This window comes from Hypanus sabinus, chromosome 7, assembly GCF_030144855.1.
Source record: "Hypanus sabinus isolate sHypSab1 chromosome 7, sHypSab1.hap1, whole genome shotgun sequence".
In the NCBI taxonomy this organism is placed as follows: Eukaryota; Metazoa; Chordata; class Chondrichthyes; order Myliobatiformes; family Dasyatidae; genus Hypanus; species Hypanus sabinus.
In genome coordinates, this window is record NC_082712.1 from 161,061,877 (window position 1) to 161,076,111 (window position 14,235).

The following is a 14,235-nucleotide window of genomic DNA, read 5'->3' on the forward strand; positions in this document are numbered from 1 at the left end:
ATGGGGGGTGGGGGGCGAGCTGCTGAACCGGACCGAAGAAAGCTGCAGAGGATCGTAAATTTAGTCAGGTCCATCTTGGGTACTAGCCTACAATGTACCCAGGACATCTTCAAGGAGCAGTGTCTCAGAAAGGCAGCAACCATTATTAAGGACCCCCAGCACCCAAAGCATGTCATTTTCTCATCATTACTATCAGGCAGGTGGTACAGAAGCCTGAAAGCACCCACTTAGCGATTCAGGAACAGCTTTTTCCCCTCTGCTTAAATGGACACTGAACTCGTGAACTCTATCTCAGTTTTTTTAATATATATCTGTTTTTATACCATTTTTTATCTATTCAATATACATATACTGAAATTGATTTACTTATTTATTCTTCTATATTATGTATTGCATTGAACTGCTACTGCTAAGTTAACAAATTGCACGAGACATGGCAGCGATAATAAACCTGATTCTGATTCTAAAATACATTCAATGAAATCATCAATATGCTGTGGTTGTTAACAAGATATTGTAAATCCTCATTTTAAAGATAACATAAATGAGTGGTAATGTGATTCGAGATCCCGTGACTTCACAACTTTGAATGCAAATTTGCAGAAAATAGCTAATAGTGATAGAGCTACTTTAAACATTGGTAAAGGTTTCGCTGAATCGGCACAAAATATAGAGAAAGTACTGTGACTACTTATACACAAAACTTGTATTGAAAATTACCATCATGTCTGAATGATGCAGTTCTTTTAATGCAAATTTCAGGGAAATTCCAGCCTTTTTGCTGTGAAACTGATTTCTCAGAATCATTACATGGGAGAGATCAATAAGATGTGAAGAGTGTGAAGGAAACAACATTTCTTCCAGTCATCCTGCAGAGTGGATTTTTTTTTTTTGATATGACAGCTGCTTTTAGGACTAGTACAATCTCAGAGTAATGGGGCTGTAGCTTCTTCACATCAGTTTAAAAGCAAGTGGCATCAAGCTAATTTTAAGCTACTTTTGATAGTCCAAAAACAAGAATTAGAGTTATACACCATTTAAACAGACCCTTCAGGCCAACTCACCCATTATGACCAAGGTGTCTTTCTGAGGTATTCAATAGGTGATACTGATGTGGTTCATATTTTACTGGACAAAGATCTATTGCCTCAGGGGTGAGCCTCTAGATAAATCCCAAGGGATCAGACACCAGAGTGATGGGTACCTGGGCTGAAATAACCTTGCCTTAATTTTAAATGGCAATTTACTTGTTACTACTATCTAAGCCACATCCACATTGAAGTGCAATAGTTCTAATTTCTATTTGATTTTGACCAACCTAATTTACTGAGGGTTTCTAAGATAGACACAAGGCCACTTAGTGGCATTAGTCAAGAGGCAAGGACTGTTTCAGGTAGTACTCTGAAAGATAGACAATCCTATGGCAAATTTTTCAGGCATTCCCAGAGCACAGGATATTAATCCGGCAAATTGGATGTGGTAAATTTACTTTATGTCTTTAAAATGGACACAACAGAGTCCAATTTCTACCCTGTGGTGTTTCAGAATGGATTTATTTGTTCTGTGCCTTTTAAAACCAGTTGACTTAATATCTGTAGGTGTATGACTGAATTCCTTGAGGGGAATGTTAGTCACTGCACAGATCATAAATATAACAAGATCACAATATTTTTGTTTAAAGAAATTACATAAATGAATAAACACAAAATTACTTTATATATTTTAAGTTGTTTTTATAATATTTATCACCTTTACTATTACACAGAACCACCCCAATCATCTAAATAAATTAATTAAAGGAATATTTCAATGTGCCTAGCTAGGAGGGAACCAAATTAGTCAAATATTCCTGATTTTTGATCCACAATTCACTAATGTTTTACAGAACAACCAAATTCACCATTAATCTGAAAATATATTTCAATGTTCAAAAAATTAATTAAAAGTAGGAACAAAAAGATATATTACAGTTTAACTGCATCTAAGTTATGAATAAATTGGGAAATTTGAATTAATTTTCTACTTAATCCAAATACTTCAAATTGACTCATTGCAAGTTAAAACGTGAGAATTAAATCTTTTATTATTTTCTAATCAAAGAGCATCTTTAACTAAAAATGCAATCCAAAAAAGACTATCATTGTTGAATTCAAAAACTTTAACACACACATTTGTTTCACACGCACTGATGAAAAACAGTGATATGAATGTATTATACATAGAAACTGACAATAAGTAGTGATTCATGAATAAAATTATTACCGAGTTCAATTGAAAGACAATTACAACACTGAGGATACAATCTTATGATATCACAGACAGCACGCTAACACTGACTGAGGTGGAACCTTAATAACAATTTCTGCTTCAGCTCTTCTTTGTCATGCAATGAAGAAGGTTCCTCCCACTGGTGGCACATCCTAAAAAAGCAATATTTGAGCCAATAGTGTGAAAAGCATAGACAGTCATCTTTGATAACATTTCTCTGGAGATCACCAACAGCTTTATTTTGCATTAAAGAATCTTAGAAAGAAATAGCGATAAGTATGTCAAGCTGTCAGTTGAAAATCATTGTGCAAAACAGTGCCATTAATACACAGAAAGTGCATATCAGTTACATGAAAGATCAGCACCACAGTCAGTTTTTGTCAAGTGACCTTTTGTCTTTTTCAGAAAGGAGGTCACTCAACTGTATACAAAGGCTCATTTATTCCCCAGACAGCATAGATACAGCATTCATGAAGATAAATAGGGCTTTTCAAAATCAAGTTAGGGTACCAATACAACCTAAAAGATAAAGCTCAAAAAGTACATATCCTCCTAATATTTTCTTCAAATTTTTCTATGATTGCTAATTCCCAAACAATATAATATGTAAACATATTTGACTACATACCCAAACCTTCAGATTCAAAAAGGCACGTATCATCTACCCCTACTTCCCTACACCAGGCGAGGAAGTTTGCAGTATTGTCACGAGCAAAGAAAGAACCCGAAGGAGCATTAGCTTTGCAAGGAATCTTCTTCAGAAGCAGACTCTGTGAATACAAACATGATATTAGCTTGGTGGAGAAGGTAGCATATAGTGTTTAACTATCTTTATCTTGCTTTTTGCTTCAACTTTTTTTCATTATGAATTGCTATATTCACATTAATTATGGAACTTGCTCACATTGACCTTGTGGCAAGGTGTAGGCATTCAGAATCTGGAGTCTCCCATTTCTAACAAGTTACTTCATAGCAAAATAAAAATAAACTGACATTTAATTTTTCAGGAAACAGACATATGGCATCCAAAATAATGCTTAAACAAAGACCAACAAAAACAAATTTCAGAATAAAATATTATATATGTTAAAGATTAGCTGTATTAGTTATATGTACATTGAAACATACAATGAAATGTATTACCTGCATCAAATCAATCAGCGAGAATCACACTGGGCAGCCTGCAATTGTCGTCACACATCCATCACCAACATAACATACCCACAGCTCACTAATCTAACCATAAATCTTTGAAACATGGGAGGGAATCCACAGGGTCATGGAGAAAATGTACAAATTCCTTATAGGTAGCGATGAGAATTGAAACCCAATCGATGATCACTGGCGCTATAAAGTGATGCACTGACTACTGGACTATCGTGCTGCACCTTACTTTAATTCTATTATAGAAAGGTGATTTTATTTTAGGAAAGGGGCAGTGTGATACCTTCACATGGAGTTTGCAGTAGTTGAAGTCGGCAGCCATCAGCACCTTCACAAGAGCAACAAAACGCTGATCTTGCTAATGAAAGCCAGATCCTGAACACGATTGATAAGTATTTTCAACAAGGGATTGACGTCCTTGATTTTCCTGGAAAGCCTAGTCTTCATGTTTTATCTCAAACCTGTGACATTGTGGGCTGAATGAGAATTCTGTAGTCTTTTGGTTGGTTGTATCAGTATAATTCAGAAAACTGTACTCAGTCAATATGTTTCTTAAATATTTTCATTTCTTTTCCAGTATATACTCTTCAATTTATTTCAAAAAGAGAGCCAGTTTTATCAAAATAAAATTTATATTGTGGGCTTATGGAAGTAATGTCTATGGAGGAAGTGAGAAAGATTATAGTATACATATTTTGTTTTTATGGAGTAAGACAACAAAAGAAGAATTATGACAAAAAAATTGCTGAAGATAAAAATCACATGATGAGAGATCACAATCCAAAAGCTTGGAAAGAAAAATTCTATCAAATGTGATGACAGTCATGAGAGAATTAAACATATTGAGCCGAAGAATTCTGGACCCTTTCTACTGCCTGGACTCTTCACAATGATCTCCACTTACTCGTACTTAAATTTTCTGATGTGGAAGGCCAAATAAACTGACCCCTCACACCAAAGGGTCATACCATAATGTGGAGAGGGTTCTGTGCTGTGGAAATGTCACAGTGCTTCATATCCTGAGGCCCTGCCCCTAGAAACCACAAAAGCCTTTGAAAAATTCTTTCCTGTCGAAGTTTTTTGTACAGTTTGTAAATGTCGGCAATAGTTAAAGATGATTAACACTATTCTAAATATCATAAATAAAAAGTAAAAAAAAAGATAAGTTTAATTCAAAAATACATTAAAATATTAAATAATTAAAAAGACTAAAAAGTCAGCTATCAACATGCATTTGACCTTTCTTATGTGGGTTGGCAAGTCTGTCCAACTGAATAGGGCATTGTTCCTTTGCCAGTTTTCCCTAGTGCAAAACTGAAGATGAGATACAAACTGCAGACTCCATTTAGCACATTACTGGCCTGATTTGGAATAAGTAGGGAGTGCAGTGATGGAAAGGGTAAAATGACATCTGACCTCCAACTCATTTCAGACCTCCATATTTCACTGTTCAGCCATAGAAATGTGAGAAATGCAGACTCCCAAAGACCGAGAGCCCGCAGTTCCCTTTTGAACAGGCAGCTGACTGTCAACTCAGTTCACCCCCATGACTTTCTTGTGTTAAATGCACAATACCATGCCATATGTTGTACTCTGTATCCCTTATTCTATATGAAAGAGGAGACTGCAAGCACTATTATCCTGTACAAATGAATCAAAACAAATTTCAATGCAAAAATTCCGAGGACAAACTTTTTAATAAACTGGACAGAAAGAAACGTTCAGTAATTTTAACTGAAAAACTACAAAGGCCTGTCAAATACTGTATACTGTATCTTTGAAGATCAATGTGATTCTAAGGTATTTAACTAATGCCCCATTTTTTTTTTGACGCAGTGGTATTTGCCACAGATAGGAACTCATTCAGTTACTTTTTCAACCACTGCAGTAAATCTGCTTCACCACAGGAATCAGTAATTTGCACAGATTTTTGACAAATTGGTGAAAATGACAGAGCTCCTTTTATTTAGCATAATCTTAAGCTTGGATGGCTTCTGCTAGTGGTCTCCTTTTTCCTTTAATCAATAAAGTTAAAATATTTTGACCACAAAGTTGAATAGGGAGTTAACATTGGCATGTGGCAAAGGTAATGTCGCAGTAGTTATGGGGGATTTCAACATGCAGGTGAACTGGGAGAATCAGGTTGGTGCTGGACCACAGGATAGGGCGTTTGTAGGATGCATTCTTGGAACAGCTTGTACGAGAGCCGACCAGGGACAAGACTATTCTGGATTTAGTGTTATGTAATGAACAGGATTTGATAAGCGATCTTGCAGTACAGGAGCCATTAGGAGGTAGTGATCATAATATGATAAGTTTTTATGTGCAATTTGAGAAGGATAAGGGCTGCTCGGAGGAGTCAGTGTTGCAGTTGAACACCACAGGGGAAACTGTGGAGCCATGAGGGAGGAGCTGGCCAAAGTTGACTGGACGGCTAGCCTAGCAGAAAAGACAGTGGAACAGCAATGGCAGGTATTCTTGGGAATAATGCACAATGTGCAAAATCAGTTCATCCCCCAGAGAAGGAAGGATTCAAAGGGGGGAAAGGGGCCACAGTGGTTGACAAAAAAGTAAGTATGACAGAGCTAAGGGGAGTGGGAGGACAGATGATTGGGAAGTTTTTAAGGAACAACAGAACTTAACTAAAAAGACAATACGGGGAGAAAAAATGAGGTACGAAAGCAAGCTTGCCAGGAATATAAAGGAAGATAGCAAAAGCTTTTTTAGGTATGTGAAGAGAAAGAAGATAGTTAAGAACAATGTTGGGCCCTTGAAGAAGGAATTGGGTGAAATTGTTATGGAAAACAGAGAAATGGCAGAAGAATTTAATGAGTACTTTAGATCTGTTTTCACTAAGGAAGACACAAGCAATCTCCCAGATGTATGGATGGGCCAAGGACATAAGGTAACAGAGGAAATGAAACAGATTGACATTAGGAAGGAAACGGTGATGAGTAGACTGAAGGGACTGAAGGCTGACAAATCCCCAGGTCCAGATGGTCTGCATCCTAGGGTACTAAAGGAGGTGGCACTGGAAATTGCGGATGCATTGGTAATCATTTTCCAATGTTCCTTAGATTCAGGATCAGTTCCTGAGGATTGGAGAATGGCTAATGTTATCCCACTTTTTAAGAAAGGAGGGAGGGAGAAAACAGAGAACTATTGACCTGTCAGCCTGACATCGGTGGTGGGGAAGATGCTAGAGTCCATTATTAAGGATGAAATAGTGGCATATCTAGATAGCAGTGAAAGGATTGGGCCAAGCCAGCATGGATTTACCATGGGTAAATGCTTGACTAATCTGTTGGAGTTTTTCGAGGATGTAACCAGGAAGTTAGACGGGGGAGATCCAGTGGATGTAGTGTACCTCGATTTTCAGAAGGCATTTGATAAGGTCCCACATAGGAGATTGGTGGGTAAAATCAAAGCTCAGGGCATCGGGGAGAAGACATTGACATGGATAGAAAACTGGTTGGTAGATAGAAAGCAAACGGTAGCGGTGAATGGGTGCTTCTCGGAATGGCAGGTGGTGACTAGTGGGGTGCCACAGGGCTCAGTATTGGGACCACAGCTGTTTACAATTTACGTCAACGATTTAGACGAAGGAATTGAGAATAACATCAGCAAATTTGCTGATGATACTAAGTTGGGTGGCAGTGTGACATGTGATGAGGATGTTAGGAGAATTCAGGGTGACTTGGATAGGCTGGGTGAGTGGGCAGATACTTGGCAGATGACGATTAATGTGAATAAGTATGAGGTTATCCACTTTGGGAGTAAGAACAGGAAGGCAGATTATTATCTGAACGGTGTAGAGTTAGGTAAAGGAGAAATACAAAGAGATCTAGGAGTCCTTGTTCATCAGTCACTGAAGGTGAATAAGCAAGTGCACAAGGCAGTGAAGAAGGCTAATGGAATGTTGGCCTTTATTACAAAGGGAATTGATACAAGAGCAAGGAAATCCTCTTGCATTTGTACAGAGCCCTGGTGAGACCACACCTGGAGTATTGTGTACAGTTTTGGTCTCCAGGGTTAAGGAAGGACATCCTGGCTGTAGAGGAAGTACAGTGTAGATTCACAAGGTTAATTCCTGGGATGTCTGGACTGTCTTACACTGAGAGGTTAGAAAGACTGGGATTGTACACGCTGGAATTAAGGAGATTGAGAGGGGATCTGATTGAAACATATAAGATTATTAAGAGATTGGACAAGATGGAGGCAGGAAATATGTTCCAGATGCTGAGAGAGTCCAGTACCAGAGGGCATGGTTTGAGAATAAGGGGTAGGTCATATAGGACAGAGTAAAGGAAAAACTTCTCCTTGAGAGTTGTGGGAGTCTGGAATGCACTGCCTCGGAAGGTAGTGGAGGCCAATTCTCTGGATGCTTTCAAGAAGGAGCTAGATAGGTATCTTATGAATAGGGGAATCAAGGGATATGGGGACAAGGCAGGAACCGGGTATTGATAGATGATCAGCCATGATCTCAAAATGGCGATGCAGGCTCAAAGGGTCGAATGGTCTACTTCTGCACCTATTGTCTATTGTCTAAAAGATGCAAATCTAAATTTGTATCTCCATTGACACGATTTATGGACTGGACTCAGTTGCTCGTGTTACGATCTGTTTCTGGTTGCTCCGTTGTTTTGTTGCTATTTTGGCCTGCAGATAATGAACGACACAGAGGTAGATTGATCTGAACTGAGTATGCCTGGATTCTTTTGACCTTGTGCTTTATATTCTGTGTTTTTCTTTTTTTTTTGCTATTTGCATAATTCATTTTTTTTGCATATGTGGTGGGGGGGAGTGGGTGAGTGGGTTTGATGTTTTTCTTTGTTTTGTGGCTGTCTTTGGGAAGACAAATCCAGGGTAGTATACTGTACACATACTTTGATAATAAATATATTGTTACATGCACATGCAGTGCAACTCTTTGAGTGCAGAAAGTTTGAAGTTAATAACACAGCAGGGTGATTGATAAGTTTGTGGACCAAGGTAGAAGGAGATGAGTAATTAACTTCAAACTTTCTGCATAATTACTCAAAGAGCTGACCTGCACGTGCATATGTAGCATGTATAACTCATCTCCGTCTACCTTAGGCAATGAACTTATCAATCACCCATGCTGTGGACACTTTCTGGAGGTCCAAGATCCATATGCTCCACGACAGCTGGACTAAATGTGTAAATGTAGGAGGGGACTATGATGAAAAATGAATGTGCTAGGTTTTCTAAAATTGACTCCTTCTACCTTAGACCACGAACTTATCAATCACCCCTTGTACCTTGAAGCTTTGAATCTTTGATGCTTCAACTAAGGGTGAGGAAGAACCATTAATGATAGCATTGAATTTTCCAGAAAGGCACCTGAATATTGAAGACAAATGATTATCACTATGGTTATGCTGAAATTAAAGTAATTTCAGTACCGATAAGACCACCGCCAAGGCAATCACAACATCTAGAGAAAAAAGTAGAGTAAAAGACAAAAAGTATATAAACATTTACAGATTATAGAGGAAGTGGTGCTTGCTGCCTTGAGGCAATTTAGGGTGAATAAACCCCAAGACCTGGCAAGGTTTCACCTCGGACCTTCTGTGAGGCTGGTGCAGAAATTGCAAGGGCCCTAGCAAAGATATTCAAAACGTCCTTAGCCATGGGCGAGGTGCCAGGGGTTTTGAAGATAGCTAATGTTATTCTGTTGTTTAAAAATGATTCTAAGAATAAAGTGGAAAATCATAAGCCAGTGAGCCTGACATCAGTGTTTAGTAAGTAATTGGATGGTATTCTTAGGCACCGAATATATTTGTTTGGATAGAAAGGGCCTGATTAAGGGATAGTCAGCACAGCTTTGTGCATGTAGTTTATTTCTAACCAATGTTATAGTTTATCGAGGCAGTTACCAGGATTGCTGATGAAGGAAAAGCAGTACATTTTTTCTACGTGGACTTTAGCAAGATCTTTAACAAGGGCCTGCATGGGAGATTGGTCAAGGTTCAGTCTCTTGGCATTCAGAATGATATAGTAAATCAGAATTGACATTGGCTTGTGGGAGAAGCTAGAGAGTGACAGTAAATGGCCTCCCTCACTGGAGGCCTATGACTAGTAGTGTGCTACAAGGATCAGTGCTGGGTCTGTTGTTTGTCATCTTTGTCAATAAACTGGGCAATCTGGATGATAATGTGGTAAACTGGATCAGCAAATTTGCAAATGAGACCAAGATTGGGGGTATAGTGGCCAGTGATGAAGGCTATCAAAGCCTGCAAAATAGATCTAGATCAGCTGGAAAATGGGCAGAAAAAAGGCAGATCAAATTTAATACAGACATGAGTGAGGTGGTACACTTTGGGAGAACAAACCAGGATAGAATTTATACAGCAACACACTGAGAATTGAGGTAGAACAAAGTGATCTAAGAATGCAGACCCATATTTCCCTGAAATAGGGTCTGAATAATTCTAGATACTTGTAACCCTCACTTTTGCTGATGTTTTCATTTGGTTTTGAGTTCCAATTTGCACAGGAGAGTTTATTTGCAATGTAGTAAAAGACTAACATCTGGATGCATTTCCTTTTAACTTGTTCCCACATATCTTTCTTTGCTCGTATTTATGAAGGGAAATAGTCAAAACATAATTACATTCTCTCCTTCTAGCTAAGGATAAAATCACCACGTGGGAAGACAATATAATTATTACATGATAAATTTCCATATTTCCCTGTGATGAATGAGAACAAAGTAACTTTAAATATAAAATAAGGTATTCTTTGAATGTACTTTATCTGAAGATTGCATAGTATTATGACTGCTGCTTGCCTCATTGGATATTTAGGTAAAATAGATGTTATTAAGTTATCAATGAACAAATACTTAAATTGCATAATACATAGGACTTTATGGAATATCTTAACATTTTGTAAAATGCAAAGGAGTCACAGAACTTCTAATACTTAAACTGTCCAAGAACTGTTTATGCAAAGAATCAAGAGTCTATTAAGAACAAAATTCTATACCTAAAACATGTAAGAGTGGATAAATTGTTCATATCTTTTAGTCTTTTAACACTCTTGACAAGGTGACATTGCCTTCAGTCTGTTCTCTCTGTTCTATCTTCCCAAACAGTGCTTATGCCTAATCAAATATTCTTCCTTCTGCTTAGTTTTTTCCCCTTCAGTCTTAAGACAATGTTTACTCTGACAGTATTCATCAAGAGTCGGTAAAACAATAACTTCATTTCATGCACACTGATTTCTATCCCATTTTTTTGTGAACCTCTAATGTTTCTCCTTGAATTTCCCTTTGTCTTTGCCAACTCGATGGCCATAAAGGATTATCCTGGATTGGCTTCCAATCTTTTTAAGTAACAAACATATAACTTATTGTCCCAGAAGTCTCCACATAGAGAAAAGAATTTCAAGGAAAGAGCATTTATATATAGTCCATGTTCTGCATCAGCTCTTCGGGTACCTTTTTACAGTTAACAACACCACCAATACATCTACAGCTTATGTATTATCTGTACAATTTTAACACATAAATAATTTAGTTAAGTTTTCCATGATTCATCACAATTTCAATTTTATAATTGCTCATAAACAAAAGGGATTTGTAGGATACATTCATTTGCCTGAAGTGTATCACTGAATGTGATCTTATGACGTATATGTAAACAAGGATAAAGATTGCATGGATAGCTTAATATTGCTGACATCAACTTATATTTTTCGAGAAGGTATGAAGTATCCGTAATCTCTTCAGCCACCTCATTCAAAACTCTAGGGTGTATACCTGGTTCAGGTGACTTATCTGCCTTCAGACCTTTCAGTTTCACCAAGACCCTTCTCTCTATTTACAGTAACTTCACATACTTCATGACCCCTGACACCTGGAACTTCGACCATACTGCTAGTGTCTTTCAGTGAAGACTGATACAACATACTTATTCAGTTTATCCGTCATTTTGTTGTCCTCACTACCTCGCCAGCATCATTTTTCAGCGGTCTAATATCCATTCTTGCCTCTCTTTTACACTTTATGCATCATAAGAAACTTCTGGTATCCTCTTTAATATTGTTGACTAGCTTACTTTTGTACTCCACCTTTACCTTCTTAATGACTTTTTTTAGTTGCTTTCTTTGGGTATTTAGAAACATCCTAATCCCCTAACTTCCTACTAATTTTTGGTCTATTATATGCCTTCTCTTTGTCTTTTAAGTGGGCTTTGACTTCCCTTGTTACCCACGGTTGTGTCATCTTGCTTTCAGAATACCTTTCCTTTTTGGGATGAATATATCCTGTGCCTTCCAAATTGCTTCCAGAAATGCCAGCCATGGAATTGATTGGAAAAGAATACTGGCAGGGATGTTTCTGCCATTATCCCTGCAGTGTTCTTTTCCCAATCAATCCTAGCCAATTCCTCTTTCATGCCTCTGTCATTCCACTTACTCTATTCTAATACTAATACTTTAGCTTCTCCTTCTCAAATTTCAGGGTGAATTCGATTATATTCAAAAGAGCAAGAGGACAGATGTGAAAGAATAGGACCTATCAAGGGTGACAGTGGGAAAGTGTGTATGGAACCAGAGGAAACAGCAGAGGTACTTAATGAATACTTTACTTCAGTATTCACTATGGAAAAGGATCTTGGTGATTATAGTGATGACTTGCAGCAAACTGAAAAGCTTAAGCATGTAGATATTAAGAAGGAGGATGTGCTGGAGCTTTTGGAAAGCATCAAGTTGGATAAGTCGCCCGGACTGGATGAGATGTACCCCAGGCTACTGTGGGAGGCGAGGGAGGAGATTGCTGATCCTCTGGCGATGATCTTTCCATCATCAATGGGGAAAGGAGAGGTTCCAGAGGACTGGGGAGTTGCAAATGTTGTTCCTTTATTCAAGAAAGGGAGTAGAGATAGCCCAAGAAATTATAGACCAGTGAGTCTTACCTCAGTGGTTGGTAAGCTGATGGAGAAGATCCTGAGAGGCAAGACTTATGAACATTTGGAGAGGTATAATATGATTAGGAGTAGTCAGCATGGCTTTGTCAAGAGCAGGTCGTGCCTTACGAGCCTGATTGAATTTTTTGAGGATGTGACTAAACACATTGATGAAGGAAGAGCAGTAGATGTAGTGTATATGGATTTCAGTAAGGCATTTGATAAGGTACCCCATGTAAGGCTTATTGAGAAAGTAAAAAGGCATGGGATCCAAGGGGACATTGCTTTGTGGATCCAGAACTGGCTTGCCCACAGAAGGCAAAGAGAGGTTCTAGACAGGTCATATTCTGCATGGTCAGTCACCAGTGGGGTGCCTCAGGGATCTATTCTGGGACCGTTACTCTTTGTGATTTTTTATAAATGACCTGGATGAGGAAATGGAGGAATGGGTTAGTAAGTTTGCTGATGACACAAAGGTTGGGGGTGTTGTGGACAGTATAGAGGGCTGTCAGAGGTTACAGCAGGACATTGATAGGATGCAAAACTGGGCTGCGAAGTGGCAGATGGAGTTCAACCCAGATAAGAGTGAAGTGGTTCATTTTGGTAGGTCAAATATGATGGCAGAATATAATATTAATGGTAAGACTCTTGGTAGTGTGGAGGATCAGCGGGATCTTGGGGTCCAAGTCCATAGGATGCTCAAAGCAGCTGCACAGGTTGACTGTGTAGTTAAGGCCGCAAATGGTGTATTGGCCTTCATCAATAGGGGAATTGAATTTAGGAGCTGAGAGGTAATGTTGCAGCTATATAGGACCCTGGTCAGACCCCATTTGGAGTACTGTGCTCAGTTCTGGTTGCCCCACTACAGGAAGGATGTGGAAGCCATAGAAAGGGTGCAGAGGAGATTTACAAGAACGTTGCCTGGATTGGGGAGCATGCCTTATGAGAATAGGTTGAGTGAATTCGGCCTTTTCTCCTTGGAGCAATGGAGCATGAGAGGTGACCTGATAGAGGTGTATAAGATGATGAGAGGCATTGATTGTGTGGATAGTCAGAGGCTTTTTCCCCAGGGCTGAAGTGGTTGCCACAAGAAGATACAGTTTTAAGGGGCTGAGTAGTAGGTACAGAGGAGATGTCAGGGGTAAGTTTTTTTACTCAGAGAGTGGTGAGTGCGTGGAATGGGCTGCCGGCAACTGTGGTGGAGGCAGATATGATAGGGTCTTTTAAGAGACATTTGGATAGGTACATTGAGCTTAGATAAATAGAGGGCTATGGATAAGCCTAGTAATTTCTAAGGTAGGGACATGCTCGGAAAAATTTTGTGGGCCGAAGGACCTGTATTGTGTTGCAGGTTTTCTATGTTTCTATATTATGATCACTTGCCCAGAAGGTTCTTTTACTTTAAGCCGTTCAATCAATTTAGTTCATTGCACAACACCCAGTCCAGAATAGCTGAACCCTGTAGTTGGATCAACCACGAGTTGCTCTAAAAAGCCATCTCATAGGCATTCTAGAAATTCCCCCTCTTGTAATCCTACACCAACCTAATTTTCCCAATCTAACTACATATTGGACTCCCCACGACTACTGTAACATTGCCCTTTTGGTATGCATGCTCTATCTCCTGTTGTAACATGTATACTACTACTGTTTGGGTGTCTGTATATGACCCTCAGAGCTTTTTTACCCTTTAACCACAATGATTCAACATCTTCCAACCTTATGTCACCTCTTTCTAATGATTTGATTTCATTTTTTTCCAACAGAGCCAAGGCAAATGTATATGCAAGTTTATTTAATAAAGAATCCAGTTATGAAAAATACACAAACTACATATAACCAAGTTATACCAAAATCAGGAAGATTTCAA

At 38.6% G+C, this 14,235-nt stretch overlaps 1 protein-coding gene across 7 annotated transcripts in view; it reads right to left on the reverse strand.

Moving 5' to 3' along the window:
* The window catches only part of LOC132397356 (growth arrest-specific protein 2), a 167,963-nt gene that overhangs the window by 83,902 nt on the left and 69,826 nt on the right, over positions 1 to 14,235 (reverse strand). For all 7 annotated transcript variants that reach the window (XM_059976024.1, XM_059976020.1, XM_059976022.1 and 4 more), the window contains one exon: positions 2,897 to 3,038. In XM_059976024.1, coding sequence (XP_059832007.1) covers positions 2,897 to 3,038 — 142 coding nt within the window. The remainder of the gene's footprint in view (positions 1 to 2,896; positions 3,039 to 14,235) is intronic.